The 27,584-nt window shown below is 42.8% G+C and overlaps 2 protein-coding genes across 5 annotated transcripts in view; both read right to left on the bottom strand.

Moving 5' to 3' along the window:
• Positions 1-1,825: 1,825 nt before the first annotated feature.
• Positions 1,826-8,695, bottom strand: LOC139991603 (uncharacterized). Its single transcript, XM_072011843.1, has 4 exons — positions 8,494-8,695; positions 5,793-6,687; positions 3,257-4,049; positions 1,826-3,088 (listed from the first exon to the last, which is right to left on the bottom strand). The coding sequence occupies exons 3-4, from the start codon at positions 4,036-4,038 to the stop codon at positions 2,236-2,238; spliced, it is 1,635 nt and encodes a 544-aa protein (XP_071867944.1). The 5' UTR covers positions 4,039-4,049; positions 5,793-6,687; positions 8,494-8,695; the 3' UTR covers positions 1,826-2,235.
• Positions 8,696-17,678: 8,983 nt separating this feature from the next.
• The window catches only part of LOC139991601 (uncharacterized), a 58,177-nt gene continuing 48,271 nt past the window's right edge, over positions 17,679-27,584 (bottom strand). For all 4 annotated transcript variants that reach the window (XM_072011835.1, XM_072011838.1, XM_072011839.1 and 1 more), the window contains 4 exons: positions 24,557-24,981; positions 23,763-23,948; positions 22,643-22,989; positions 17,679-22,145 (listed from right to left, as the gene is read on the bottom strand). In XM_072011835.1, the coding sequence (XP_071867936.1) occupies positions 22,094-22,145; positions 22,643-22,989; positions 23,763-23,948; positions 24,557-24,981 (1,010 nt within the window). In that variant the 3' untranslated portion in view covers positions 17,679-22,093. The remainder of the gene's footprint in view (positions 22,146-22,642; positions 22,990-23,762; positions 23,949-24,556; positions 24,982-27,584) is intronic.

Genomic DNA, 27,584 nt, shown 5'->3' with positions numbered 1-27,584 from the left:
TGGCAAGTTAAAAACTGCAAAGATGGCATCGTTCTCGGTGAAATACGGTTCGACTCGAAGAGCCGAACAACGGGTAGCGTTAAACGCCGAAGGAAGAAGCGAGCTCGACGAATAAATTCCACGGACGTTTCTTCTAGAAAAGAAACGCGTTTCGACCAGTAGTAAAACCGAAGGGGAGATCATCGTTGCGGTTAGACGGTGCATCCTCGGTCACAAAAGGACCCTTAATGATGCTCTCCACCGGTAGAATAGAAGAAAAAAAAGGGGGTGGGGGGGAACGGTCTAGGGTCAGGAATATTTTTAGAAGAGAGCAGGTACCACCTAAACCAAGTAGCTTCGACACCCTATTGCACCTGTCACCTGTGGCAACGGTGGCACAGGTTCTTCCTGTGGCCGAAAAATTTGCATTATCCCCTCCTCGAGTCGTTGCAGACAACGAAGGCGTTTTACAATCCTGCCGTTTCCATTTTTATTTACGGCATCTCCTTTATCGAGAATCTTTCAACTTCTTTCTCCTTTTCTTCTTGTCTTTTCTTCACCGAGTTCGCCAGTATCGTGCAAGTCGTGAAAACGTCGCTTCTTTTTTTCCAAACGAGTGTACTCGACGGCTCGTACTATCGTCAATTTTGAATTTTTCTTCTCTTAGAAAATTGCCGAACGTTAGAAATATGCGGATGAAACGTCGATGGAAAATGTTGTAGAGATTTTTCGGAAAACGTGCCGATGGAGACCGAAAGAATACTCCGTTGCGTCTCATCGTCCTTTGTACGATACAAAATAAGGCACATTTTTTCACGTTGAAAATTGATATCGTAGTTGTAAGAAACGTCGATATCGGCCGAATAAATTTTTCTACGACTCGGCCAATAGTTCGCAGAATATTCGTCCGATATGACCGATAGAAAAAGTACGAAATTTACATTCGCAGCGTATAAAATAAAACTTTTGCGTCGATTAGTCGTTTCAAGATTAACTAGACCTCGTAGTTGTATGTACAAACGTCCTCTCGATGCACCGATATGATAAAATTTTGTCAATGTTAACGCTTCCAACCTCTGCACGTTGTACTTTTCTTAAGGTTTCTTTGTTTCTTCCTTTTCTTCTCCCTTATCGAATATAAAAGTACAGCCATATATGTATATAACTACAGATAAAAACATCTTTCAATCGCCAACGCGACATAAAATCGTATCGAAGAACGGTAAAAATATCGCCACGATTCGTTGCGATCGCTTTTCCATCGTGTTTCGAAAAACGGATATTGTCGTTTCTCTACAGCGAGCGAAAATTCATGCAGAACAATTTCTTTGCAATTTTTCTTTATAGTTCATCGTTGAATTAAAAATCAATCGCTCGATAAATTTCCAATCTTTTTCTAATATCTTCGTATGTACAACAATTATAAATGCTCTTTTTATAAACGCTCTCTTCGTAACAATAATATATAATTAACGTTGCATCTAGTTATTATTATATTATCTACCAACTAATCTTTCTCCTAAGAAAAAGATATCGAATACTTAACGTTTAACGTTTAACAATTAAAGTAATATAATGTCGATTTAATTTTGTAATAGAAAAAGATTATACAATTTATACATCGTTTGTTTAACGAACTAAAAAAATACCACAGTCTGTAGCAATGGTTTCGCAATTATCGATCGAATCGAAAAAACAATACCGTTCGATCGTCGTGACGATATTTCCACCGTTGTAAAACGATCTTCGTCATTTGGCATGTTTCATCCTTTTATACTACGCAAAGGTTGGCAATCCAAATTGACGTAAGCTCGCTCGTAAGAAAAGTCTCGTAGCATTTTTTCAAAGAAAAACCGCCTTTCGACGTCTAATTTCTGTATCGACCAGTATCGGTGGAAATGCACGTGTAAGGAGCGTTACAATAGTAACTCGATATCTTTCGCAACATTTCACGGAATATACTCGTCGCATCGTGATCGCGATAAAATCACCCGCGATTACTCGAAACGAAATTAAATAATCGACGTATCGAGCCTACGCCACTTGGACCGCCCGTGTAAAAGTCCTAACACGTGACATCCTCTTCCGCCGTACTCTCTACCATCCAGATACAAGTATACCGCTTAGAAAATACTCCGTCACTCGGACCATGTCCGAACGACGATTCCGTTCGTTTGCACCAATTAGTCCCCTTCTTCGAAATCCAATTTCACAGCAAACGATCATTTGGTATTCTCCGTCGCGACATTGTCCCTTCTACCGACGCATTATATCCGCTATAGTGAACCCTTGCCTGGCTGGGGCGGGTCTGGGTGGAGGTGGCGGCTGTGGGGTGGGTGCCCTAGGTGGTCGTGACACCTCTTCCTCTCGTTCTCTGTCGCGTTCTCTTTCTCTACTCTGTTCCATCTCTCGTTCTCGTTCCCTCTCGCGTTCCTGCAGCTCCAGCAGCACCCTCGACGGTCCGGGTGATCCGATTCTTCGTCTGTACGAGGTCAGAATCAATGGCGGTGGGGGTGGAAGCGCACCAGGAGGATTCTGTGCGACAGAGTGTCCGCCAGTTGCGCTGCTGGTTACCGTGGAGGACGGCTTCACGGCCGGAAGCAGGTCTCTTCTGATCTGAAGGTGAGGTCTCTGAGGAAGAGCGGACGAGGAAGTTGGCGCCGGAGGCGGTTGCGGCGGCCCGGACGAGCTTTGAGAGGGATAGGAAGCGTTCGTCGTGGAAGCTGGCAAGGAGGAGTTGGCCGTAGACGCGGACGACGACGAGCCGGCATCCTGGCAGTCCTCTTCCGGGCTGTCGTCGTCCCTGAGAGCCTCCTCCAACGCTTCGGGTGGCACGTCGCCTACCGCGTGCGTCAACGCGTGCCTCCTCAGGTCGCAGTTTCTGCGAAACACCTTACCGCACGAGGTACACTCGTAAGGTTTGTGATCCGTGTGCGTGAGGAGGTGGGTTTTCAGGTTGCTGCGTTGGTTGAAGCTTCGAGCGCAGACCGGGCATTTGTGAGGAGATTCTTCCATGTGAAGGATTTTGTGCACGGCTAGGGTACGGCTTTGGCAGAAACCTTTGCCGCACTCGCCGCACTTGAACGGCTTCTCCTTGCTGTGAATATACCTGCAATGTACATAGGGCCGGGTTTAGTTTGGTCTGATAACGAAGCGTTCGTGCGACCGCGAGATAGCAGAGGCGTTGCAGTTTCTAGCGTAGCTTGGCTCGCGATATCGAATCGAATTCTCGCCTCTGCACGATCTCACAGATTTCATAATAAAAAAACGAAATTACCTATGATCTCGAAGGTGATCCTGCCTCCTGAAAGCTTTGCCGCAGATATCGCACGAGTACGGCCGCTCGTCCGTGTGCGTCCGTTCGTGAATCAACAAATTGTACGACTTTGTAAACTGTCGATTACAGAATTTACAGATAAACTGTTTCTTAGGCCTGGACGCTCTTCCCGGCGCCCTTAAGAGCCTCCTATCCAAATGTTGATGCGCCAAGGGTCCACCAGGCGGATAAAGGGCCGCCGAACCACCCGGGAAGGGACCTGCGAACACCGGGTAACCGGGTGGTGGTTCGAGAAGAGGCGGCGGAGGAAGCAGAAGGGCCCTCGCGGCTAGTTCCTTCCTCTTGTCCGCCATCATAGCCATAATTTCGTAACTGGACGAGGATTTTCTCGCGACGGACGACTCTGCGCCGACCTCGTGATCCGGATTCGACGCGTTCGACGAGGAAGGTGGTGGCCCGGTTAAGTGAGGGTGCAGGTCGGCCGGATAGGGCGCCAAGTGCAACCTCGAAGGCACCACGGGCACGAACGCGGACGATTCGCGGTGATGATGGTGACCCAAGCCGGCTACCAAGCCGTGTCGATGGTGATGATAGGCAGCCAGGGCGCTAGACGGGTCGAAGCCCCTCGAAGTCGACTGTGCCGCTGATCCTGAGGACGATGCGCCCGCTGAAGTCGGTGCCGTCCTCGGTGACGGCCCAAGGCCCAGGTCCCGACCTCTGCTCGTCTCCTCCGAGACCGTAGCCGAGGCCGAGGCCGACGACGCCACGATGTCCGTCGGCATACCGATGACACCTGCAATTTCAATCAACTTCGCTGCTGATCGATGCTTCCTTCGCTTCTTGTCGATAATCGTACGAAAGATATCGTATCGTATAGGTTTTCTTGGAGGGTACGAGGGAAATTTACATGCGAATTGGGCTGAATTTCAGCTCCGCGTGAAAAAGATACCCGATGACTGGAAATATAGGATAGACTGGAAATAGTGGAAATAGAAAACGTAATTTACAAATGCGAGTTCCACCATTCGGATACGTTAAAGCTATTATTCGAGCTTTAGGTAAAATATTCTTTCCTATCTGCCAATGTAAATCGTTATGACGCATATATTTTTCACCGTATTGCGACGGTGTAGTTATAAATTGAGAGACTGGGTAGATGCAAACGAGAAACGATACGTTTCTTTGGATAACTTTCGGGTAAAGGGAAGATTTAATCGACGATCGACGCGTAAACGTTGCATCGGTATTAAATTACTGGATACTTGTTCTTGAAAACGATACTTCTCGGCTAGCACTTATTTTTATTCATTCGAAAAGCTGAACCGAATTATAGTAATAAAATCGGGGAACGTACGTAACGCTACTTTTCACGACAACCGATAAAGCCATACATTTTCGTTTCCGCTCTACCTTCGTGATAAGATAAAGCTTTTACTATGTATTTACCCCGAAACAAACGATTTAGGCTTCTGGGAAAAGAAAAAAATTCTAGGTAAACAATATTACTACTTCGAAGCAAAAAGTTCTAAAGCGACTTTCACACCGTTGCAAAATGGTAACGTATACTCCGATTACGAAATGCCATGGAAATGCGATTCAAGGACTTTAGCTACGTTCGTAACGTTTGTTTCTCCGAACTTCCTAAGATCTGTAGTTTATCGTACGTTAAAAAAAAAAAAAAAAAAAAAAAAGAAGGAAGAAAGAACGGATCCTTCGAGAATGAATCTACGAATGCCGAATACTTTAGCGACTCGTGTGAAAATCATCATCGATGATCGATCTTTTGAAATTAAGCCGAGAAATCCACGTGACAAGGTTAAGTGTAAACCACGTTAAACATATCCGCCATCTTGCTATTCGTCTGTGACTTCCATTAAACATCGATACGAATTGAATTCATAGTCCGTGAGATATCGTTTTCTCGTGATATTTTGCTCCATTCTCGTAATCGATCGTTAATTAACAAGACCCTTTGTACGATACGTTCCGTACGGTCAAGAAATTCTCTTATTATCATCCTACCAACTAAACTCTATCTAAATATCTCTGCTCGGAAAGCATTCTTCCATCGGACCTTACTCACGATTCTACATGAATAAAACGATCGTGCGATAAGAAAAACGGAATCCCCCGAGCAACGGGTCTCGTTCACGATAAATCCAACGAACAACGTTATTCAACGGCGTAAAACGAAGCGCCGTTTCCACCTAAAGTCATGACTAATTGCTCGTCTAATGAATCAAAAGAACACGACTTTATCGCGTATCGCGTTTCCCAGACAATCGTGCGATAATGCGTGGAACCCGCTCCCGTTTAGCCAGCCGCGTGCGTTCCACGAACGTGAACTGGTTATCTCGAGCCGAGCACACCTGCCAACATGGCTTCCGCGGACCCAGCGGTCACGGCTAGTCCTAGCGGCCATGTTGGAATCGCCAATGCCCAGAAGAATGCAACGAGCGCGGACCACCTTGTTCCCTCTTTACCTCCGTATCGATCTAAATGTTCGACGCCTATACGATCCTAGAAAGGAGCTCACCAGGGAAACGTCGGCCGTCGAGAACGCTTCTCGATCTCGCGTTTACTCTCCGCCGATATCGGTCCACCGTCGCATCTCCGCCCGAGACGTGTGATCCTGTGCAGCGATCGCTGGCGGGAGCATTCGTCGCGATACCAGGATCGGCTACATCGAGTCGCTGCCACCAACGATTCTGCTGTTCGTTCCTCGGCTGCTTTATCGTGAAACCATCCGCGAGCACCCACGTAAGCACACATACACGGATCCGCACTAGCGACACACTGTGAATCGTACAATCAAGTTGGTAGGGGCACACGATTTCGGCCACGAAACTCGCACACTCGCCGCGCACCTCCTCCAACCTCCTCGATACCCACTCGATCGTGGATCGCTTCTCCTCTTCCGGAAGCCTGGATCACCGCGAAGTCGCGATCGGAGAGGGAGATAGATGGATAAAGAGAGAGAGAGAGAGAGAGAGAAAGAGAGAAAGAGAGAGAGAGAGAGAGAGAGAGGAAAAAAAAAGGAACGTAAGGAAAAGGAAGAAAACCGCGTAATCGTCACGGACGTAGCACCGTACCTACGTTTCTCGATCGTAGACACGAAGGAGCGCGCGGTTTACTGCGTGTTGGACGCCGCCAGGTAGGCTACCTCGGCGCACACCCACGCAGCCGAGGCACACGCATGGTCCACACGCACGCGGACACACAGGTAACAGACCACGACTTGCCTGGGAGTCTTTCCGTTCGGCTGCCGCTAGTAGCGCTGCTGCTGGATGCTGTGCTCCGACTGCCTCGCTTCTGGCCGACGACGGTGCGACAGAGTCCGATGGAACCGGCCAATGGGAGTCCAACCGAGACGCAGCAGAACCTGGAGCAGGCCCTAGCAATGGGACCGAGACCCTTCCGCGTTCGGCATCCTGCTCGAACAACTGCCCAGCTGCCGCGCAGGGAACACGGCGCGGAGAACTTTGTTTATTCGAAGAAAATTTTTGTCCACCTGTACGTACACGATAATAGGCTAAACAGGTTGATCGTATCGTAGGATCGAGCGTAATTTTAATCCGATATGGAAATCCGAAAGTTTCGGCGATTGTAGCGTGTTTGTAGGGTGACGTTAACGTTCGTATTAATCCAAACGAGAAGGAAGCGCGGCGGCAGAAATACGGGAGTAATTTTAGTCTAGTATGCATGAACACGCGAGAATGTATTTGCATAGTCTATGTACGGATCGAATTTAATTTGCATGAAAATTTAAATTATACATGCAAATAAGAGTCAGAGAGACGCAGAAGTTTAACAGCGGATCGAAGAAACGAGACAGTGGTCGTATTAACGCTTACGGCTCGTTGCAACGAGACATCGTTAATGCGTTTACGATAAAATCAGATAACCAAAAGGAACATCGAAGATAACGATTGACTAAATCGTCGAATATATAACCGCGCCTAAGGTTTGCGCTATTTCGAAACTATAATCCGAGATAATTCTATTTGAAGCGTCATGCAAAATTCATGAAATGACTTTAGATTAGATTGCCGGCTATTCAAACGATAAAAGAAACATATTTAAACGTAATTTTTCACGCGAACGTTCTTCCGTGTTACTCGTTCGATTCCTCCACAGACATTCGACGGATCGAGAAAGCACATCACCGTTTGATAAACGATTCGAGACTTCCCTTAAACTACGCTGATATATACCGTCGGTATTTCAAGATTCTCGACTAGAAGAGTCGGTATATATCGTCGATACGATATTGCGAATATTTATCGATAAGCTGCACCTCCGTCCAGACCCTTGAACGATGTTATTGATCGTCCGAGGACACCCTTCCAAATAATTCTTCTTGCAGCGCTGGAAATCCCACGGACGATCGTTCATACCTAGCTATACGTATCGATACGATGTTCCAAACTGTTGAACTACTTCAAGAAAAACTCTACAACCTTATTTATGTATATCCGTGACCTGGAGGCTACTATTACTACTACTACGCTTACTTGCTACTACTATATTATGTCTTGGGTTGCAAGGTCTAGGAACGAAGAAACTAATAAACAGATTTCTATTTAGGTTCCCTGTAGCCTCTAGCCAAAGCTACGAGGTTAACTTATTTCGATAATGTTCTTTTGCTATAAATATATGAACGTGTTTCCTATCGTTCCATCGTCTAGTAACATTAAGACAGTAAGGATCTGCATCAGCATAAACTTATTACGAATTCATTCGCTCGTTCTTCGATCAGTCAACCTCGAGCTCAACACGAACGGTCGTTGCGAGATCCAGCCTTTCTACCCTTATTTTCTACCCCGCATGGGTACGATCAACGTTCCAGCAACGTTTGTTCCAACTTGAAAACTCCATTCCGCGTCAAAGCCATCGCTAACAGAGACGCAGAGCAAAGGGGACCAGGAACGAGGGAGGGAGATCCACGGGTATCCTATCTACCAGTGCCTACGACGCGGTGCCGCGCAGGTTGAACGCAGGAGGTTTAGGTAGAGACATGGTATGAGGAACAGGTGCGTAATACCAAGGTTCGGTGCCCCCCTGATCGATAAACATATCCATCTCCTTCGAATCCTATATTCTCTATCTACAGAGCCGGTATAAACATCCATCTCTAATCCTCCTTCGAAATCCAGCGCGCAAACACGTTGCATCTTCGCCACCGGACTGTTACCAATTTGCCAAAAGAACCCGTTCATTTACGTGCATTTACATACCTGATCGATCCTTCCGAAAGTCAATGGACCGTGCAGCAACTCGAAGACTCCTTGTTCGTCTTAGATCTCAATCACCTGTGCATAAGAGGAAAGTCGAATTCCAGGAGGAGGATAACAGCCGCTCGAAGCATTATTTACTAGGAACGAAGATGAAGGTAGATCGCGTCACGTTCGAAACGCGAAGTTCGGGCGAACGGGTAACGGAAGGTAAAAAATCGTGGGGCAGGTTGTAAGTCCACCTGTAGGAAACTCGTACGGCGCCGGCACTGAAGAAGGAGATCGGTTGATGGTGGGCGGGAAGGGGAGAGACCAGCGGCCAGAGGCACTCAGAGAGATCGAGCCTCGATCTTTCTCCTTACTTCTTCTCTTCTCTTGCTTCTTCTTCCCGGGCCAGTCGACATCCAGTCCATCCCTCTCCCTCGTGGGCAGAGCACGCGGTTCTTTTTCTTTCTTTCCGTCTCTTTTCTGCTGGCAGCAGCCGCCGCCGCCGACGCCCAGCCGGTTTTACACCGGCGAACCGATCCAATCGAGTGTCTCGGAAGAACGAGGCTGGTTCTAGTTCATGGATCGTGGATTTCGCTCCACTTGCCTAGAACAACCGGCGTAATTGTTCGTCCGTGCGATCCAGAGGGATTTGCTCGCGCCACGATCGCCACGCCACGCTTCCTCGCGGAGCAACGTCGAACTCGCAGGAATCCAGCTATTGGAATTACGAAAAACTTTGGAGATTCGCGCGTTCGTCAGACCGAGCCGAGACCCGTTTCTCCGTTTCGTTTTGGCTTACCTTCGTCTCCTCGCGGTGGCCACGAGCAACTGCTCCGGATTCCTTCCGAGTCCAGTCGCTTTGCAACCGAACGCTTCCTGGCTCTGTCCTTCCGCGAGACACGATTTTTACGGCAATAGGAGGTGGAATAGTTTACGCGTTCGCTGCTACCGATCCACGTGTCGCGTCTATTCCATTGCTTATGTACGTAGCACTGCCGACGTAGCTGCTACATTTTACTTTCTGTACGTTTCGACGAAATAATCTGCAAAGAGAAACGAAGCGGTATATCGAAACGAGTATTACTTAAAATAAGACGTTTCTAGCGAAAAAAAAAAAAAAAAAAAAAAAACAGAGGTACCGATCGATATATTCATCGAATAGCAAGACAGCTACTGCAATCTCGCTAAATATCCGTAATGTCCAAGATTACCCGGTTAAAATATTCATTTTACTCGTTACGCAAGGAGAATTTCCAATCGGACACGGTTCCAGCGTTATTCGTGCAGCGGTCAACTCGATACGGTTCGTATTCTGGCTATTATTGGGTTTCCCTATTCACCTTGCTTTCTACTCTTTGGTAAAAATCGGTCACGAAATCGGCTGGCGAACGCGAGCATTCGCCGGTGGCTGATAGACGAGGTTCGAGCGGTCGATCGATAGATCGGCGATCGAGACGACCTCCTGGCATGAATATTAAGACAAATTTCTCGAATATCGGCCTTCTCGCCGAGCATCCATCAGCTCGCAGCGCGATCAGATCGTTTTCTCCGCAGCAACGCCGGAACAAACCTCCCATTGATGACCCATCGATGTTCATCGACCGACTATTTTAATGTCCCGTGAATTTCTGTTCCGCGTCACGAGAAAACGTACTGCTGTCCATAAAAATCGATTTCTCATCTCCACTGCTATCGTTCGATCAATATTCTTTCCAGTCGGAATAGAAGTACGACTTGTTCGAATTTGCTTTTTATTAAATGTAAAAGAATTTGCAATAATAAAAATAAATGCAGAAAAAATTTACTTATATTTCTTTGACAAAGATAAACCTCCTCAGTAACAAAAAATCGTTGATGCGGTAGTTTGGAAGAATGAAACTCGACGTTTCAGAGTTTAACCTTGCGCGTAACAAATAAGCATCGAGCATCGGATCCAAGCTCGTTGAAAAAGACGATGGAGGCAGAAGCTATTATCGATCATCGATCGTAGCTACTTTTCACCGTAAGCGGCTATGAACTTTTCCGTCTTTCGTGCGCTATTGTGCGTAGGTCAACGTTTACCTGCAGGTGCATTTGTATTCACGAGCCGGCGACACGCTGTCGGATGTAGCGTCGTGTAAACGCTGCAGGTACCTGCCAATGTGGACGAATCAGCTGCGGAGGAACGTTTTTATGCAGCATCTCGGAGAGGTAATGTAGTCGATCTTTTTACTGGCCTTCTATATTGCTCAATGTACCGACAAAGAACCTCCATGGACGCTTTTGACAAGTTTTTTCTTCGCCTATTCCATTGCTTTTGTACTCGCGAGGTAGCCCGAGATCGAATTAAAAGCTGATTAAGCAAGCATGGCAGGATATATGGTAATTAACGCCGTAAATTTTCTCTGATTTTTTTACAGTAACCTTTAAGACCAGTTTCTTGTTAAAAGAATCGTTCGAATAATTTAAGTCGATGAAATTTATTTAAAAAATGATCTATTAATTTATTCTTTCTGAAAATACCGTTTCTTTTCTAAAAATATGTTAGAGATCATTGCTATTACATTTATTACAAATTTACGCAATTTACGCGAAGAGTAACGAGTTGTAAATGCAAAACGCTAGAGGGTTCGTTGTGACGAAACATTGACGAATTACTGGAGGAGGCTACGGTAACGGTATGCGGTGACGAGCCTTTTCCCTAAAAGGCCCAGATGCTAGGGAGAAGGTCAACATGGTTCCTTTACGTGAGAAAAAAAATGGGTCTCCGACGACAGGTATTTTACATTTAAATATCGGAGTGGCTCGCGGTACTCAGATGCAAAATACAACGTTGTACGTGATCTCACGTGTTGAGAACGAACGAGGATGGACGCTAACGATAAAGTTACAGAACAGTTTTGTATTAGAATTTAGATTTGCATTTAAGCGTTTAACAGCTCAATGGTTTCAATGCCGATATATTCGTTCGTACTTTACACGCTACATCCTTCGATGCGAAGAATCATCGTCTCCTCGATTCTAGACCGAAGCATAACGGTTGGAAGAGTTTTGTAATAATTTTTAAACCAATAGTCCGAACCTCGATGCTCAAGAACAAAACAATGTACGATTACCGCATGCAAAATCATAGAACGCGGTGTAAAAGACAAGACGCAGTCGCACCAAATTCTCGTTAAAATCGTACGAGAAGAATCTCAAGCGAATTTTTGGCTCTGCTTCGCACATCGTAAGTCATCAGAGAGTGCGAGAAAGTCACGCACCGATTAAAACGCGAATGGTAGGTTTTGGGGGGTCAGAGGACTCGATCCGTACAAGCTTTTAGGCAAGGCGACAGCACGCGAGGCGTTGCTACAGCGTGCAACTGCCTCTCCCGTCGTTTTGTTCACTGAACTAGTTCCCTCTCCTCTTTCCGCCCCCGACCACATGCAGCCACTACCATCGACGCTATCTCACCACCACCACCACCACCACCACCACCAACACCACCACCACCAGCACCATCACATCCACGCCGGGAAGTTATCAAGATCACCACCGTGCTGGAAGTTGGAGGAAGACTGGGCGAGCGACTCCTTGCTTCCAAGAGGAAGAGAAACGACGAGCAGTCCAACTCTGTTGGCTGACTTTCGACCAAGATTTCATCGAATTTGCTCTAATTGAAGAATTTAAGGGAAACATGGAGAGGAAATTCGCGTCGAATCGTTCCTGTCGAAGCTTTCATGGAAGTTATGGACGGATTTCCTTTGTTCACGGTTTATTAAACCGTTACCTGTTATGGATCTCGTTCAGTAACTCTAGAAAAGATTCGTTTCAATTTGGAGGTCTTATACGGTCGATAAAAGTTAGAAAGTGGTACAACTCTAAATAATTAATAGAATTGTAGTCTTAAGAAACGTTGACAATCTGAAAACTAAATGTAATTTCTGTATTTCTGTTCATCGAGTGGTGTTAAAAAATACGTATACAGGGTGTTCAGTGATCTCTGGTACCCAGCGTTTTTCTCGTAAATGGCGAATACCGGAAAAAGACGCTAGAGAGAAAAGTTTTTCCATTAAAGTTTTCTAAAGATCAGCCTAGTACGCGTGTGTGACAAATTTTCAAGTTTATTTTTCTCGGAGACAAAGCGTTCTTCGAACAAATTTTATTCCACATTTTCGACTTATTCTCGCACGTAGAACAACGTCCTGTCGATTATTTTTGCTCCCGTTGAGTCCCAGAATTGTACACGTTCGAGTATGCTTGCAAACAAATTTTCAAACTCGATTTTCTCCAAAACGAAACATTATACGAACGTTATCGTTCTTCTTATTTTTCCATAAAGAATCACCCTGTACCCGCTTGTTCGTGTTGTTCGGTCGCATTCTGTACAGTGCCGATATCGAAACGAACCTTAAACACTTTTACACGGTACCGTATCTGAAGAGAGGTAACGATGTCGCGTGTGGATCTACCTTAAAACACGGAATACGATGCGTCGAATTTTGATGCATCGAACGTGAACAAAAGTTGGTGGTTACCGGCGAGGGCGTTCACATTGCACGCGGTGCGTGTGTTGCCGGCGAGCGTCTGCTTACGGTACCGCTTCATTTGCGACTAGCGCGCTCGATGTGCACGCGCCCCATGCGTAACGCGTGCTTGTTGGCAAATTTTCAGATGCGAATCGATTCTAGTCGAGTAACTGCCCCTATTTCCGTCCCAGTTGCGTAGAAATTGCATCCGCTCAATGAATAAATGGAAATGCGAGCGTGAAACGATAATCGCGAGTCATTATGTATGAAACTGCAGGTACGGTGTTGTCGTTAATGTATGGGGTTTTGATGCGCGATCAGATAGAGTTATGTTACTCGTAGACAGCTTTAATTACAGTGTCTGTGATCGATGCGCCATGGTACGTAGTTGTTTTCGGAATAAAGGGCTTATTATGTTCTTGCGAATAATCGGACAGCAGCGAGTTTAATTAAAAAAATTATGGAAAATGGTTTTGCGTCGCTGATGCTTCTTCTCTCGTCGAGAGAATTAATATCCGATATTACAAGAAATATATTATGAACGAAGCTTTACTCGTATCGCGCAGAAATGATAGAAAAACACGACAGGCAAGAAGGAATTGCCAAGAGAAGAAGGATAGAGAAACGGAGCTGGAAGAAACTGTACAAAGAGTAAAAACGCATCCCTGCCAAATGAAGTCTCCCTAAAGTATATGCATACTTTTTGCCTTGGTATTTCCATTCGAGGAGCGTTCAAGAAGATGACGAAGATTGGGGAACAAGATGAAGATTAAAGACGCACTGTAGGGAACAAAAAGACGACGGCGACGTAATTAAGGAAGTAATATCGTAAAATTTAAGCAGTATAGTAATGATTGGTTTGCGAACGTACTTATATTTTAGTCCAAATAAACTTCAAGGGGAACGAAAAACCGTGGTGAAGTGTATACCCAGCAGAGTGGAAATTAATATTCCTTTGACGATGATTAAGGCGTGTGTTGCTGGGTGTACGTTCGTTTCGGGTTATAAAATAGGAAGAAAAATACTAAAAAGCAACGGATAAAGATAATTAAGATTCAGTGTATAAAATGGGAAGCAAACAGTGTAGTAATGATAATTATCGTTCTTCTAAAGAAAGTACCTAACGATGCAAAATCCGAAAGAACGATATAACGTAACAGCGATAATTCAGCGAACGAAAAGATCGCAAATGGCGCTATAACGTACATTAATCGAGGAAACACTGAAACGAACAAGGTAAAGGAAAGTAGGAGGTATAAAACGGTGTAACTAAGAGGAAGAGGAGAATTCTGGGGCGGTCATAGAATGGTAAAATAACGCTATAAGCGTTGCGCGGATCCGCAGTTTCTCTCAATGGAACCCGAAAGAAAAGAAAAGAACGCGACACGGGAACCGGAGGAAGAAACGGATGGCCTCGCAAAACTAAAAGGAAGCGGGCAGATTAAAAAGAGGAGCGAGAGACTTCTCGCGAAACTTTAAGATAAATACGTGCCTGTTAAAGGAATCTCAAAAGGACAAACTCGACCGGGAACGAATTAAAAATAAGCCGGCAGAAATGCCAGGGTCGAGGACCTCCGTAGTCACATCTTTCCAAAAATTCGGACGTCACGGTTGCTTTTCGCTCCCGTCTTCTCTTTATCGTTCCGAAGAAGCTTCAAATGAGACGAAGAGAACCGGCGAATAACTTATGCAAAAGGAACAAACTCGTCGAGAGAAAGGGGGAGGGGGCGGGAAGGGACGAACAGAAGAAAGAAATCGAATGAGATTTTCACACTGGTCGGGGACAAATGAACGTTCGAACGAATGACAGAAAAATGGTTTCACGGGGAGCATAAGCTACTAGGAATATCTCGAGGTTCGTGAGAAACGAAAGCGTGGATCAAGAATAGGGAAAATGTAACGCAGGAAGATCGAATCTGTAGCTCATACCCGACCAACCACGTGGTCAGTGTGAACGGAGCTTGAATCCTGATCCAAGGAGCACCGTAGAAAAGGATAAAGAGGGCAAGAAGGAGACGATGAAGAAAGACCGCGTCAGCAGAAGGAGAGGAAACGTGGTCTCGCACCGCGCACGGATCTCGAAGCATGGAGAACACGAACTGGTCGCCGCATACCTACACGACGCGTAATGAGAACATACCAGCGTCGTTCGGCCTGCTATCTGCTATCAAACGGATACCACCGGTTCAACCGCGGATAAACCGTGTACCGGGCCCTCGGCAAACTCAAATTCGTTTTACATCGAGTCATATAGCCGATAAATTTATCGCAACAATGTCGTATCGGAAGAGCCGTTTCGCCAAAGGATCTCGCATGCCACCATCTTACACGTTATATTCTCCCGATACAAATCCCTGATATTGAACGAAAAATTGCCGCCGGTTGCTGAGAAATTCGTGCTACAAAATTTTCGAGAATGTGTCGTAACAGGGGAACTGTTTCGCGCAAGATTTTCCCTCGTCACCTACTTACCGGTTATATCTTCCTAATCCGAAGCCCGAATTTTTGCCCGAGAACTTTATTCGTTCTTATTCGATTGTATTACACGCGTAGCCTGGTCTTTTATAAACTTACCTTATCTACCGATCTTTGTACGACCTATATACTGATTTGAATCACCGTGTTGCAGACATTGTGAATAATTTTTAGAAATTCTTTTAGGTCTATAGGATCATACAGATAGATACCTTTTAACCATTTTATTTCATTAGTTTAGAGAGTAGGATTATTGAACTAAACGTGGATGACGAGATGTGAGACACAAAATAAAGGGTGCTGATTGCGAGGAATGGAGCAATGATAAGGGGTAGGGAATATTGGACGCGAGATATCAGTATTGAATCGTAGGTAGAGAACGTAAGATTTAGAAAATAAAACGGGGAATAAAAAGTATGAGACGCGGAAATATGTGCGAATTCTTCAACGTAAAGTTCTAAAGTCAACCCAGTCTTAACGGTCAAACGATGATTTACTAAAAAAGCATGCGATGCAAACAGTGTACAAAATCATTGACAAACGACTCGAATACTTCGTTTTCAATTGAATATGCATCAAATTAACATTCTATTCTCTATATGGCGATGCTCTTCGTATCACTTTCGTACAAAAATTATAGCGCGTATAGTGCTTCGGTATCCTTAGGACTTTTCCGGCGGTTACTTGTCTGTGTAGAAGGCTAGCACATTGCAATTACCCTTTGATAGTCGTGGCATAGACATTATTAGGCATTTCCTCGTTCTAAAGCGATAAACGCGGCGAAAGTTTCAAATCTAAAATTAATGTAAATTATACGGCGTGAACATCAATAATTTAACAATAATTACCATTTATAGGAATTAATAGGTAATATCATGGGTATAACGTAACGTATCGGTATAGGATTACGCGTGGAGTTCGAAAACCAACTAATAATCTTCGAAGCCTTTCGAATTCTATTGCGAAATTATACGTCTCGATATTTGGAGTTAGTTTCACGAATACTTGGAAATAGTGGCTAGATAATTATTATCAATCCGAAACCATGGGAACATAGTAGCCAAAAACTACCATTGACATTGCAGAATCGCATTAAATTAGAATTTTATTCTATACCTTTAACGTTTATTTGTTAACTTACTGAGAGAGCTTTTTGTTATATTCTATTGTTCCGTTTCCAATTTAAGCTATCGTTCTTTCGTTCGTACTACCGATAAAATTGATAGACGGGTAAACGATAGCGTCTTATAGTACGTGTAGTATACGATGACACGAAGTTTATTTAGAAACGCATTTTATAGAAAATGGGACAAGTCATTTAAATTAAAAGGAAAAATATGTAATACGTAATGGGTGAATATTCCAGTCAGACTGTGTTAATCAATTAAGATATAATCAAAGTATTTGTACAGGTGATTTATATCTACCGACAGATAGTTAGTAAGTGGATAGGAAAATAAAGTTGATACTACACGTACTACTTTGTATTTAAAAAAATTCCGCCGTCGATTATCGGTTTTTAAATATTTCAGTGTTTGAAAAATTTCTTTACCATTTACCGAGCACCTGTTTCTATTTAAACAAAGATTAATTTTCTCTTCGTTAACCACCTCATAAAAATTATAGAAATAGCTGCTACTTTCGTGATTATTACTTTTACATAACATCTTTATCAAACATAACATTGTAAAAGAGAAAGATATCGGTATGTTTGTATAAAGCTATTTTGAAATACACGAAGACAGAACGTTAATAGATAAAACATTATCGACGAGAAGAAGCGCATGTTTTAAACATTTTGCTCAAAGGAAATCTACTTTGCGTTTTCGTAACATCAATTGACCAATCTTAGCGACCGTCCAGGTAGAAAGTTCTTACAGCTTTCGAATCTCGCCACGACATGGCGTCTGAAAGCAATTTATCAGATAATACATGTATGATTGATTTTATTTCTACCAAGTATTTACACATTTATTTTATCTCAAAACCTAATGCCGGAGTATCTTTGACATTTGAATGGAAACTGCTTTATTCTTATTTCAAGATAAAAATAATTTAATTTATCAGAGAAAGTATGCAAAAAAGATTTTGAAAATATTCCTTTAGATCCTGATCTTCTTGGTAATGAGAATTTTGGAAAATTTCTAATCGGAATTATTAATAAATATAAAGATAGAAACGTGGCGTTATTATTAAACGCTACTGTATTATAAATGTAATGAAGAAACGCATATATAATTTTCTCTCAACGACATTTATTACAATCTCGGTTGGTTCAATTAATTAATTTTAGTTTTGGCACTAGAAAGACGGACACGGTTACATTTGACCCTTTGTACTTTTACAATCACACTGATTCCACTTTATTACAATAATATTACGCAATCTTTTCTTTCGTCACACGCTTTATAAAAATTCTTATTCTTAACGCTTAAAAAATGTCGACAAACGAATCAGTTAACTTAGAATCAAAAATGTTGTGATTTGATTTTGATAGAAACGAAGAAATGCTATCTTTTGCGCAAGATATATTATCACGTAATCGCTAATATCTTCATTTTTTTCACGTATTTGCGAATTTTCTAAACCTTAACCGATATCGTATGTTTCTTTGATAAATTGACAAATTTGAATTTGTGCGCTATTTTTTTTTTTTTTTTACTTTGCAAAGAGTTCTCTAATATACAGAGTGAATCATATATTTGGATATATTCGTATTATACGGATCAAGTAACTTTGTAAAATTATTCTCTGTTTGAATATGCCAAAGTAACGAAATCCCGAAGCTTCTATCCACTAAAAAAAAAATCTGTCAAGTTTAATAAATCGAAACTTTTAAGCCTTGTTTCTTCTTTTTCTTCTTTCACAACCAGTTCCAATTACATGACTCATTCTCTAATATCATTCAACATTTAATCAAATCACGTACGGAATATACTCTACAATTACTTCGTCAACGATGAGGACATCGTAATTGTCGTCATATTTATTCATACTCCAATCAATTATAGACACATACATTTACTAACAACCCAAACGGTACACCTCTACCGACAGAATATACCTAAAGTCAATCATTCTTTCAGTAGACCAGAAAAAACGTAAAAATTCTACACGAATAACTTACCAACTCACTGTCAAGTACGAACGTAATTGAAACGTAAATCCAAAAGTGAAACAACAAACGTGGTACGGTAGCAAATGTTTCTGGAAATTATTTGGTCATACACCAACGAAAGATTGTCCATTGGTCAAGCAAAGCGACCGCTGTCCGGCTTTCTCGGCGGTAAGAGGATTCTCCTACCATGAAAAAAACACTGCATCATCTAAACAGCGATAAAACCAACGTCCTTCAAACCAGCTCGAAGGGTGACAGGTAAATAATTGACGCACTTCATTCTACAATTGTATTAAACCTCCTATTTTATTATCTGTGCATTTTTTGAGCGGTCTGTCGTTCAATTTTTGCTGGCTTCTCTCGCCTTACTCTCGACGCCGTATACGAATCACGACTCTTCGACTAGTCCTTCGTTCCTCCTTGTTCCTCTTCCGTTCTCCAGCCCTCGGAGCCCACTATTATCGATTTCTGTCGCGATCAACTCGATCGTTCTTCGTTTCTTCGTTCGAAATACTCTTCGTTCTCGCTGCTCGAAATTATTTTTCGCACTTCGCTGTTTCGAAAGAGATCGTTCTTTGCTCCTTCGTTTGTGTTCACGATTCGCGCGGTTTCTCGATATCGATAAAAATATTAGCGGTAATAATAGCGATGCAATGGCGGCAATTCCATGTACGCGCGAGGGCGTGCGATTTAGCCGTCGAATAGTTCGTATGCTCACGCAACAAGCACGCGCAAGAAAGCATTCACTCGGCCAAGAAGTTTTCCCCGCTTATGGGAAACTTTTGCGACGGTACACTTTTGATTTTTCCTTGCCACTTTTTTTTTTTTTTTCTTTTTTTGGCCACTTGGTACGTTTGAAGATTTGAATCGGATAAGTAAGCCTTCGATGTTACTGTCGCAACTTTACGATTTTTATAATGCCAATAATTATTCGAGCGGCCCTTTTCGATCAGTCACGCGAGCAAACGATTATCGCTCGAACAAAGGTTTTATCCATTGCGAATAAAAATATCGTTCGTTCAATTGCATCTTATTTATCTGACCGTGATCGACGAATGCTGCTAACAGTTCACAATTCTTACGCGTTAAACGATATTTTTCGCCCGAGTCTGTAGACACAAATATGCTTACTTAAATTTATAAAACAAGTACAACTCGAACGACAGAACAAACTGATTCTGTACATATTTCCAGCTTTCTTTTGTTATCGTTCGTCGTGGTAGCGTATGTTGCGTTCAATAAACGTTACAACAACGTCCAAGTGTTTGCTGGTCAATGCTGGACATTGGGTATATTTTCTCGCGAGGATGTTTCGATTTTACGTTGTTCGAGCTTTCGTGAGCAGTTCCAAATGGAAATTCGTGTGTAACGCGGTGGACGACAGTTTAAACCCTCTTAAAAGCTAAAAATCGAATTCTAATTCTGTAAGAGAAAAATCGGTTGGAATCGTTCTAATTAATACAAGACACAATCGGTGAATAAACGATTCTTTCGTTCCTTTGCATGTCTTTTTTTTTTTCTGCGAGTGTTCCATGCTTATCGTGTGTGATTTCAATTCCCGTGTATCGGTAAAGTACGCAACGTTTGTATATATAAAAACGGAATCCAAAAGCTGATTTTAACAATACAAAAATCTGCTGAATCACGAGCACGAGTCCAGGAATCACGAAGATTACGAGTACTTACGGCAGAACTCCATTTATCGGAACACATCGATGATAGTAAATTCCGTATCACTACCATATTCCGAAATGGAAAACTAATTCCTTTAAGCGTTTTTAATAAATACGACCGACCTTTCATATTCTGTATTACAAAATTCATTGTTATATGTTGCATTCAATATTTGTTCACAACTGTGTAACGTAGCGTTTACTCTAAATTTCATATAATATTTTTTGCTCCCTTTCATTCGTATATTATGCTTCCGCAGTTTGTCCAAATAGCAATTTCAACGAATCGACTTGAATATCCACTAGCGATTCGAATAAATGGAGTTTCACTGCGTGAACATTTGTCTGACTCGATACTGGGACTATTTACTTGAAACAGTATTTCTCAAGCCTTATTTACCATTTTTGCACGATAAAAGCTACTGTTCTCTAATTTTCTTACGATGTTTTTCAAGTCTTTGATGTATTCTTAGTGAATTATTATTGAAAAAGTAACGATTATACAAACGGTAAAAATTGTGCGTCGTATATTGTAGGAAAATGAAAGGGATTCCGAAACTGGTTCGTTTTGTTCGTTTCATGATGGTTCGTGATACTAGTTGCAGGAACTACGCTAGATCATCTTGATTATCTTAATGACATTGAGAGTTGCTTCTTTTTTTCTTTCAAATAAACATTTGTCAGAAATATAATATAAATGTCTAAAGAAATGAAATCTAATTGTATCTTATAGCTTATATACGTTACTTAAAGAGAAACTTCGTGTTCGTATACATTTAACACGACTGTAGAAATATACTGTTCAACTAATTAACAATTTACGATTCTTTTTCAGGAACGAAAAAAATCTGTTCGATCGAGATTCTTTTGTTACTGAACACTTTAACAATCAATCAAACTCGTTCGTACTGATGATTCTTTCGATCATTTTGAACGGTATACGATCGTGCAACGCAAACATCCTTTACAGCTCGAATAAAACGAATAGCGTAATATTAACTATTTTAAATGTAACACCTTGAGAAACAGTGTTTCAAGTATCGATTGCGCTATGTTAACTTTCGATAGATACACTGCCACTGACGACCAGCAATTATTACAAAATGGTGTTTATGACACTAAGAAACTGGCGAAGTGAATCGAGCATCGGTATCAGTTGGAAACAACGAGATCGACGAAATTCGTGAGAATCAGAAATAGCACAAACAGCTAGAAGAGTGTGGCAAAGCTCGGAGTAACATCACTGAAATTTATAAGATAACGGATAACTTACAGAACGTTTGTAGAAAATTGAAATCGTCAAGAGGCGCCTGACAATGTATTCTTGACAATGTTTCGTGTAATCTGATATTGTTCGACAGTTAGCGATTAAACAGCAATTAGACATTGGCTTAAGTTTGAAACAATTTGCAATTAGACGGTAATATCTCTAATAGCAAAAAATATGGCAGATTTCAAAGAATATTACCATTAATCCTAGTTAATTAGTCGACTGAACTAGTGAAAACAAATCGATGGATCTTCATCGATGATTACGAAAAATGGAGCGAGCGAGAGGGAGAGAGAGAGAGAGGGAGAGAGAGAAAGAGAGAGATACGAAGCCTTTCAAGTGATAGTAAATAACGCTAATGAAATTGTTACGATTTCTGAAGAATCGCGAATTTGAAGAGTATTTGCGACATGATCCACGCGATGAATTTGCGAACGAGAATCGAGACGATAATGGCGACGGTGATAGATGAATTTGTGATTTTCGACAATGTTCGTTAGGAACCGGAAACAGGAAGAGGCGAAGGACATCTCAGAGGATCTTCGCTGCTTCGACTTCTTTGCTTCTTTGTACGGTAGGTCGGCCTTTGTCAACCAATCTTTATCCATCGATCGATCGAATATTCGAGCGCCGCGAGCCACCTGCAAACAAACGTAGTTGTCTTTTTGACATAAAATTCGTTCTGACTCCAAATCGATTTTCATTGAAAATCCACGTTGGAGATTAGATAATTATTTTCAAATCTTAATAAATACGTGACCTTGACATCGTAATTCAAGACCATCGACATCGATGTGCCACGTCTCCGTGTAAATAATTACCATAAACGTGGCGGTGATTATAAAAGTGAAGTGGATAAAAGTGGAAAGAATTTCAACCGCTTGTTCACGTTACAATAATCGAAAACCATGTTTGCAAGGTAATAGAAATTGAACCATTGGATCGAGTCGGTTGTTGCGCCGTTAAACAAAATTCAGTTCATGCGTCAAACGCCAATGATATCTCGAAACGAAAATATATGACGTAGTACACTTTCATAATCGCCGGCACAAATTGCGTACAGCAAATTCTTCGACTCAACGACACGAATTGTTGAAAATAATATAATAGAATCGATAAAGGAGACTAAACAGGTTACCGTTTCTTGTCCATTTCTGATTCGGTGGCGAAGATGTAACTTCTCTGCGTGGGGTCCGGTGGTTGCAGCTCGAACGCGTGTTTCCTGCCACCGGAAGTGGGCGCGCTGCTATGCACCCTGAACCCATGCAGGCAGGCGACACCGAACGCCTTCTCCGCATTAGCGTCGTCGTAGAAATACAATGCAGCGTCCTTTAGTACGCAATATCGCCTGGACCAACCGGTTGGTGACGACGTTTTTCTGGCGTGTTCTTGCTGCTTGCTCAGGTATCCGAAGCAATCTGGTCTGTGAATGGCGCATGCTGCCATTTCACGCATTCTCATCGACGATTCCAGCCAGGTGTCAACCTGTAAAAACGTCAGCGGGAATCTATAGGATATACAGGAAAAACGGGCGATTTCCGTCTTTAGCGATTTTCTATTTCCTTCTCAGAACTTTCGTTTCTCTTGACGCGTTTTCCAAGTTGAACTAATTACTTCGAACATTTCGAACGTTTCACAATAAATCTCGTACAAATGCAAAGACTATTAAGGTAGATGCACAATAAGGCATATTAGTAGAAGTGTACGATTCTCCAGAACGCTGCCAGACACTTGCAGCGTCTAATCCAACTATTCGAGAAACTCCAGCAGGCGGGTAGCCAAACTTGCAGAATTTAAAGCGAATCTCATTTACTTAAACTTACAAGAACGCCGACTTCCATCGTTTCGCAAAGTTTTCGAAGGTTCTTTTACCTAGATAACGATGCAAGAGTATCTCCAAAGATACATACATACAGCATATGCTGTTAATTGTTCAACTTGCACCATCCATCTCTCTTTCTGTTGGACGAATGTAACGAAAATTTTCTTTTTAGCAGCGATTGCGAATACTAGCAATTTTTGATTTGATTTTCTTTTATTTCCGAATATACCATCGCAAGTGAAAGACCGCATGGAAGGAAACACATTACGTACGCGTGTCAGTTACCGCACCAATTAAAGATTAAATGTCATTCTGATCAAGAAGATCCGGATATTCGCGAGCGGTATTCGTACATAATGTAAACTTCGTTTACTCTTTGAGCATGACCCGGAAATAGACGTCGAGAGTAACTTGGCAAGCGACTCGTAACATTTACCTGGTCGTTTCTCTCGATCGCTTCCTTGATGACCGTCGTCCATCGAGCGGCAGCTTCCTCGGTGTCCGCCGCGAGCCGAAGCGTCGGTGCGCCCTGTTTTTTGATCGCGAAGCTGTGTAACCTCAGCTCGGGCGTTTGCTCCACGTCGTACTTTATCAGCATCATCGCCCCCACTGGCTGTGAATCCTACGGGAAACGGAATGGTCCACTGGTGAACCATTTTTCCGACAAAACGATCCCGTGCAAACACTCGTCGCGTCGATGGCCTCGATTAACCGAAAGGAATGTCGGTTAAATAGGTTTCGAGGGGACGCCAGGCGTGGCTGGATGACATCTCTTTAAACTAACGACGAGCATGCAAAGTTCGGAACCTTTGTGCATAGTTTGGATGACTGAACTTTCTAACTTTGTTTATTTTAGAGCAGCGTTACTTGCTCTGCCAGTTTTCTCCGAATACAAAGTACCCGATCGTGTTAGATATTCTCTATATTTTGTGTAAAATTACACAAGCTGTACTAGACGAGTAGAACCAACGACGTGCACCAAGCGAATAGGACCGACGCTGTAAAATAAGCTTCGACAATTCAGAACGGAGAATACGCTGATATTAATTTTATCCTTACGTATTGATCGTACCTTATCGCGTTTCGGTATTTGAAAATGCAATTTCATGTTTTTCTTTTTTTTTTCTAAACCACATCCTATAGATTTGCGCGCGCTAATCGACACAGTTTTCCATTCTACGAAGAATGGACACAGAGAAGGGAAAGAGAAGAGGGGATATTCGTACTAACCGCGTCAGTCTTGTAATAATAGAGGCAGTTGTCGCGGCGCAGGGCGAACCATCTTCGCACCCACTTGTCCGTGTTGGTCGAGGTCGCGGATTTCCTCCATAGGTATCCGGTGCAGAGCGGCGCCTCGTCGCTTCCTTCCTTGGTACCGGGTCTGGCCACCCGCGGTGCCAGTACGTTGCACGTTCTCGCCACTTCGAGTTCAAGGACGTCGGTGCCAGAATGCGCGAGCCTCACGACTTCCGAATGCGTCGCGTCCATCACGTTCTTCCCGTTCACCGCCATTATAATGTCGCCAACTTCCAAACCAGAGCTCTCCGCGGGTGTGTCGGGCTCGATAGCTGAGACGACCACGGGTTTCGAGCCGTGAATACGGAAACCGAACTCACCCCCGGCTTCTCGTTTCACCACCACCCTTTTGTCGCTTTCTGTAACCATCACCACCACCTTCGTTATTTGGCGTCTCCAGCAGTGTCTTTCCTCTTATTCGAGTCTCATCGAGCGGCAAACGCGAACTCGTTCGCGCGAAATCCCACGATCCAAGATTCGAAATCCGAGATTTCAGGAGCCGCGATCACAGCGGATTTGCCGCGTGATAATGCAGTACGAGCAGGAATTGATATGGATCCTGCGGATGATGGATAGCGAATATCGGTAGGAGCGGAATTGGGCGCATTAGGAGGATAGAATTCCGGATATTATAGTCGGTTCAGATCTATTTTAGCGAGCAAGGATTCGATAGAGGCGCTGAGCAGATTCGAACGTTTTTGGATAGTTTGTATCCTGTCAGGGGAATGGCTGAAAGGAATGCGTGGTAGAAATCCTATGGAGATTACGTTAATCACTGCTGCGAGGGAAATGTGATTCGAAACTTTACAACTCTGGAAAATGAAGCTCTGCGTGAAAAAAAAGTCAGTAGTCTACGTTTTCGACCTATTTTTCCGCACGGATTCACCTCCTTTCGGCTTTTACCGTCAGTTCGACGGCAGCCGGTATAAGTCTTGCACGGCTATTAATTTAAATGATTAATGTGTTTCGGAGGCAAATATTTTTCTCATTGATCGACGTTAACGTTATTATACCGTTGAAAGGAGCTATCATCGGTTCAAATACTATCAATCTACTGCCGTTTTCCTACGTAAACAGGTTTAGCAAACAGCAAAACTGACGAATAGTAATGATACTCGAAGTTCAGTTGCCGTTTACTCTTTTACGCTTCGAAACCGTGAACAAACAGCACGTACGAATAGAGAGAAAGTCGTAGAATTGTACACAAATTGTAGTTTCATATTCCGACTGCATAGATTACATAGTATTTTATTTTTAGCTTAAATCGACCACACGGTTCGATGGAATGATTAGTTCCACACGATACACGATACGTTTCTAGTTTGGTATCATCCATCTTATTTATCAAGCATCGAAGCACGCAATATCGATTGCGCGTGATCGATTATGGGCGGAAATCCGAGAGTACGACAGACGGTTCCGAATAAATTATCCTGCAAGTTGTTACTACTGCCAAAATGACGAAGCTGCTCGTCTTTCACAATAACGGAAAATATAACGCCGTTGTTAATGATAAATCGTGCAATCTCTAGAATTTATTGCGACTCGGGTTACGAGAAGGAAATATTTAGTTGGGTAATATTAGGCTGTTTTATAATAAATAATAGTTGTTCGGAATTTTGAGTGGCCGTCCGTTTATGGCACGGACAGGCCCATTCCCTTTTTTAGGAAATTCCCAATTACACGTTCTCCCCGAGCTGTAAACCTAATGAATCCGAGATCAGGTAAAAAAACCCCGGGAAAGGACCAGCCGGAACAGCACGATGGACAGACGAAACCCAACGGCTGGTAGGAAGAATCAGCAAGGTAGGAGGATAGTTCATCAACAGACATCGTACCGTGCGGGTGAAATATGAAATATGAACTGCCAACAAGATCTTACCACCGCCGTGTTCATAATATCACACTTTACGTTTATACAAGTGCAAATACAGTACTGAATTGCTCTAACACTCGATTTATTAAACCTCCTCTACCTTGAGCGTTAATTCATTCGAGGTACGCGATATCGACCGATCGGTTTGACCTGACCGGTTGCTCTTTAGACGAGAATTCGCAGGAAACTCCTCTTTCTAATTCCGCCGTTTTTTTTTTTTTTTTTTAGTTGCAGTTTCTATTAACCGGAAGATCGTCGATGATCCCAAACTCGTTACAAAGAATTACAGAATCGTTTTTGTTTCTCTTAAACATCGTCGTGAATTAGGAAACACGTGACGAAGAAACGAGGAATCGGCCCGTAGGTAGAAAGAGCATTGTCATCGTCGATAAGCTTCTCTTCCGACTGCCTCGTTCTCGATCCTTTCTTAGACGGATATTTTTATTTGCGATTACGCTTCGCGCGAGATAACCAACGATTTACTTCGTTCGAACTCACAACTACAATTTCATGGATACTTTGGGAACGCGCAGTCACGCAATAAATCATCCCCCGCGGTGGAAATTTATACGAGAAGATTTCAGTGAGGATTAAGGGTTGCTCCAATTCCTCAACCTTGTTTCCATAGCTATGCCAGTATCGTTTCCTATTCCGTACTGTTACGTATTCATCAAACGGGATAGCTTTTGTACATTATCTCGAATCGTGAGATACGTATTAACCCTGGAAACCCGACAATTCTATTTTACCATACTTCTTGTATTAGGTGAATATAAAATGTCTCTACAAATAAAATTCTAACTACACGTACATTAAGATGTAAACGTATCCGCACATTTGCTTATTTTTAGCTTAGCGAGTCTTTCTGCGGGTCCTTTAATCTTTAAATTACGAGTAAGACAGTAATTATATTCAGATGGTTGAAAAAAGAGAGAGAGAGAGAGAGATAATTTTAGCAAGATTCTGAATATGAATCGTACTTTTTGAAAAAGAACTTTAATTTTCTGCTAGCACTGCAGCCTCATTAAGTATCCAAGAATTCTCTGATAATTACACACGGCTGATTCTCATGTTGGTCGATTCTTT

The sequence above is a fragment of the Bombus fervidus genome, chromosome 10 (assembly GCF_041682495.2).
Source record: "Bombus fervidus isolate BK054 chromosome 10, iyBomFerv1, whole genome shotgun sequence".
In the NCBI taxonomy this organism is placed as follows: Eukaryota; Metazoa; Arthropoda; class Insecta; order Hymenoptera; family Apidae; genus Bombus; species Bombus fervidus.
Note: the sequence above shows the minus strand (reverse complement) of the source record. Positions and strands in the feature narration are given on the sequence as shown.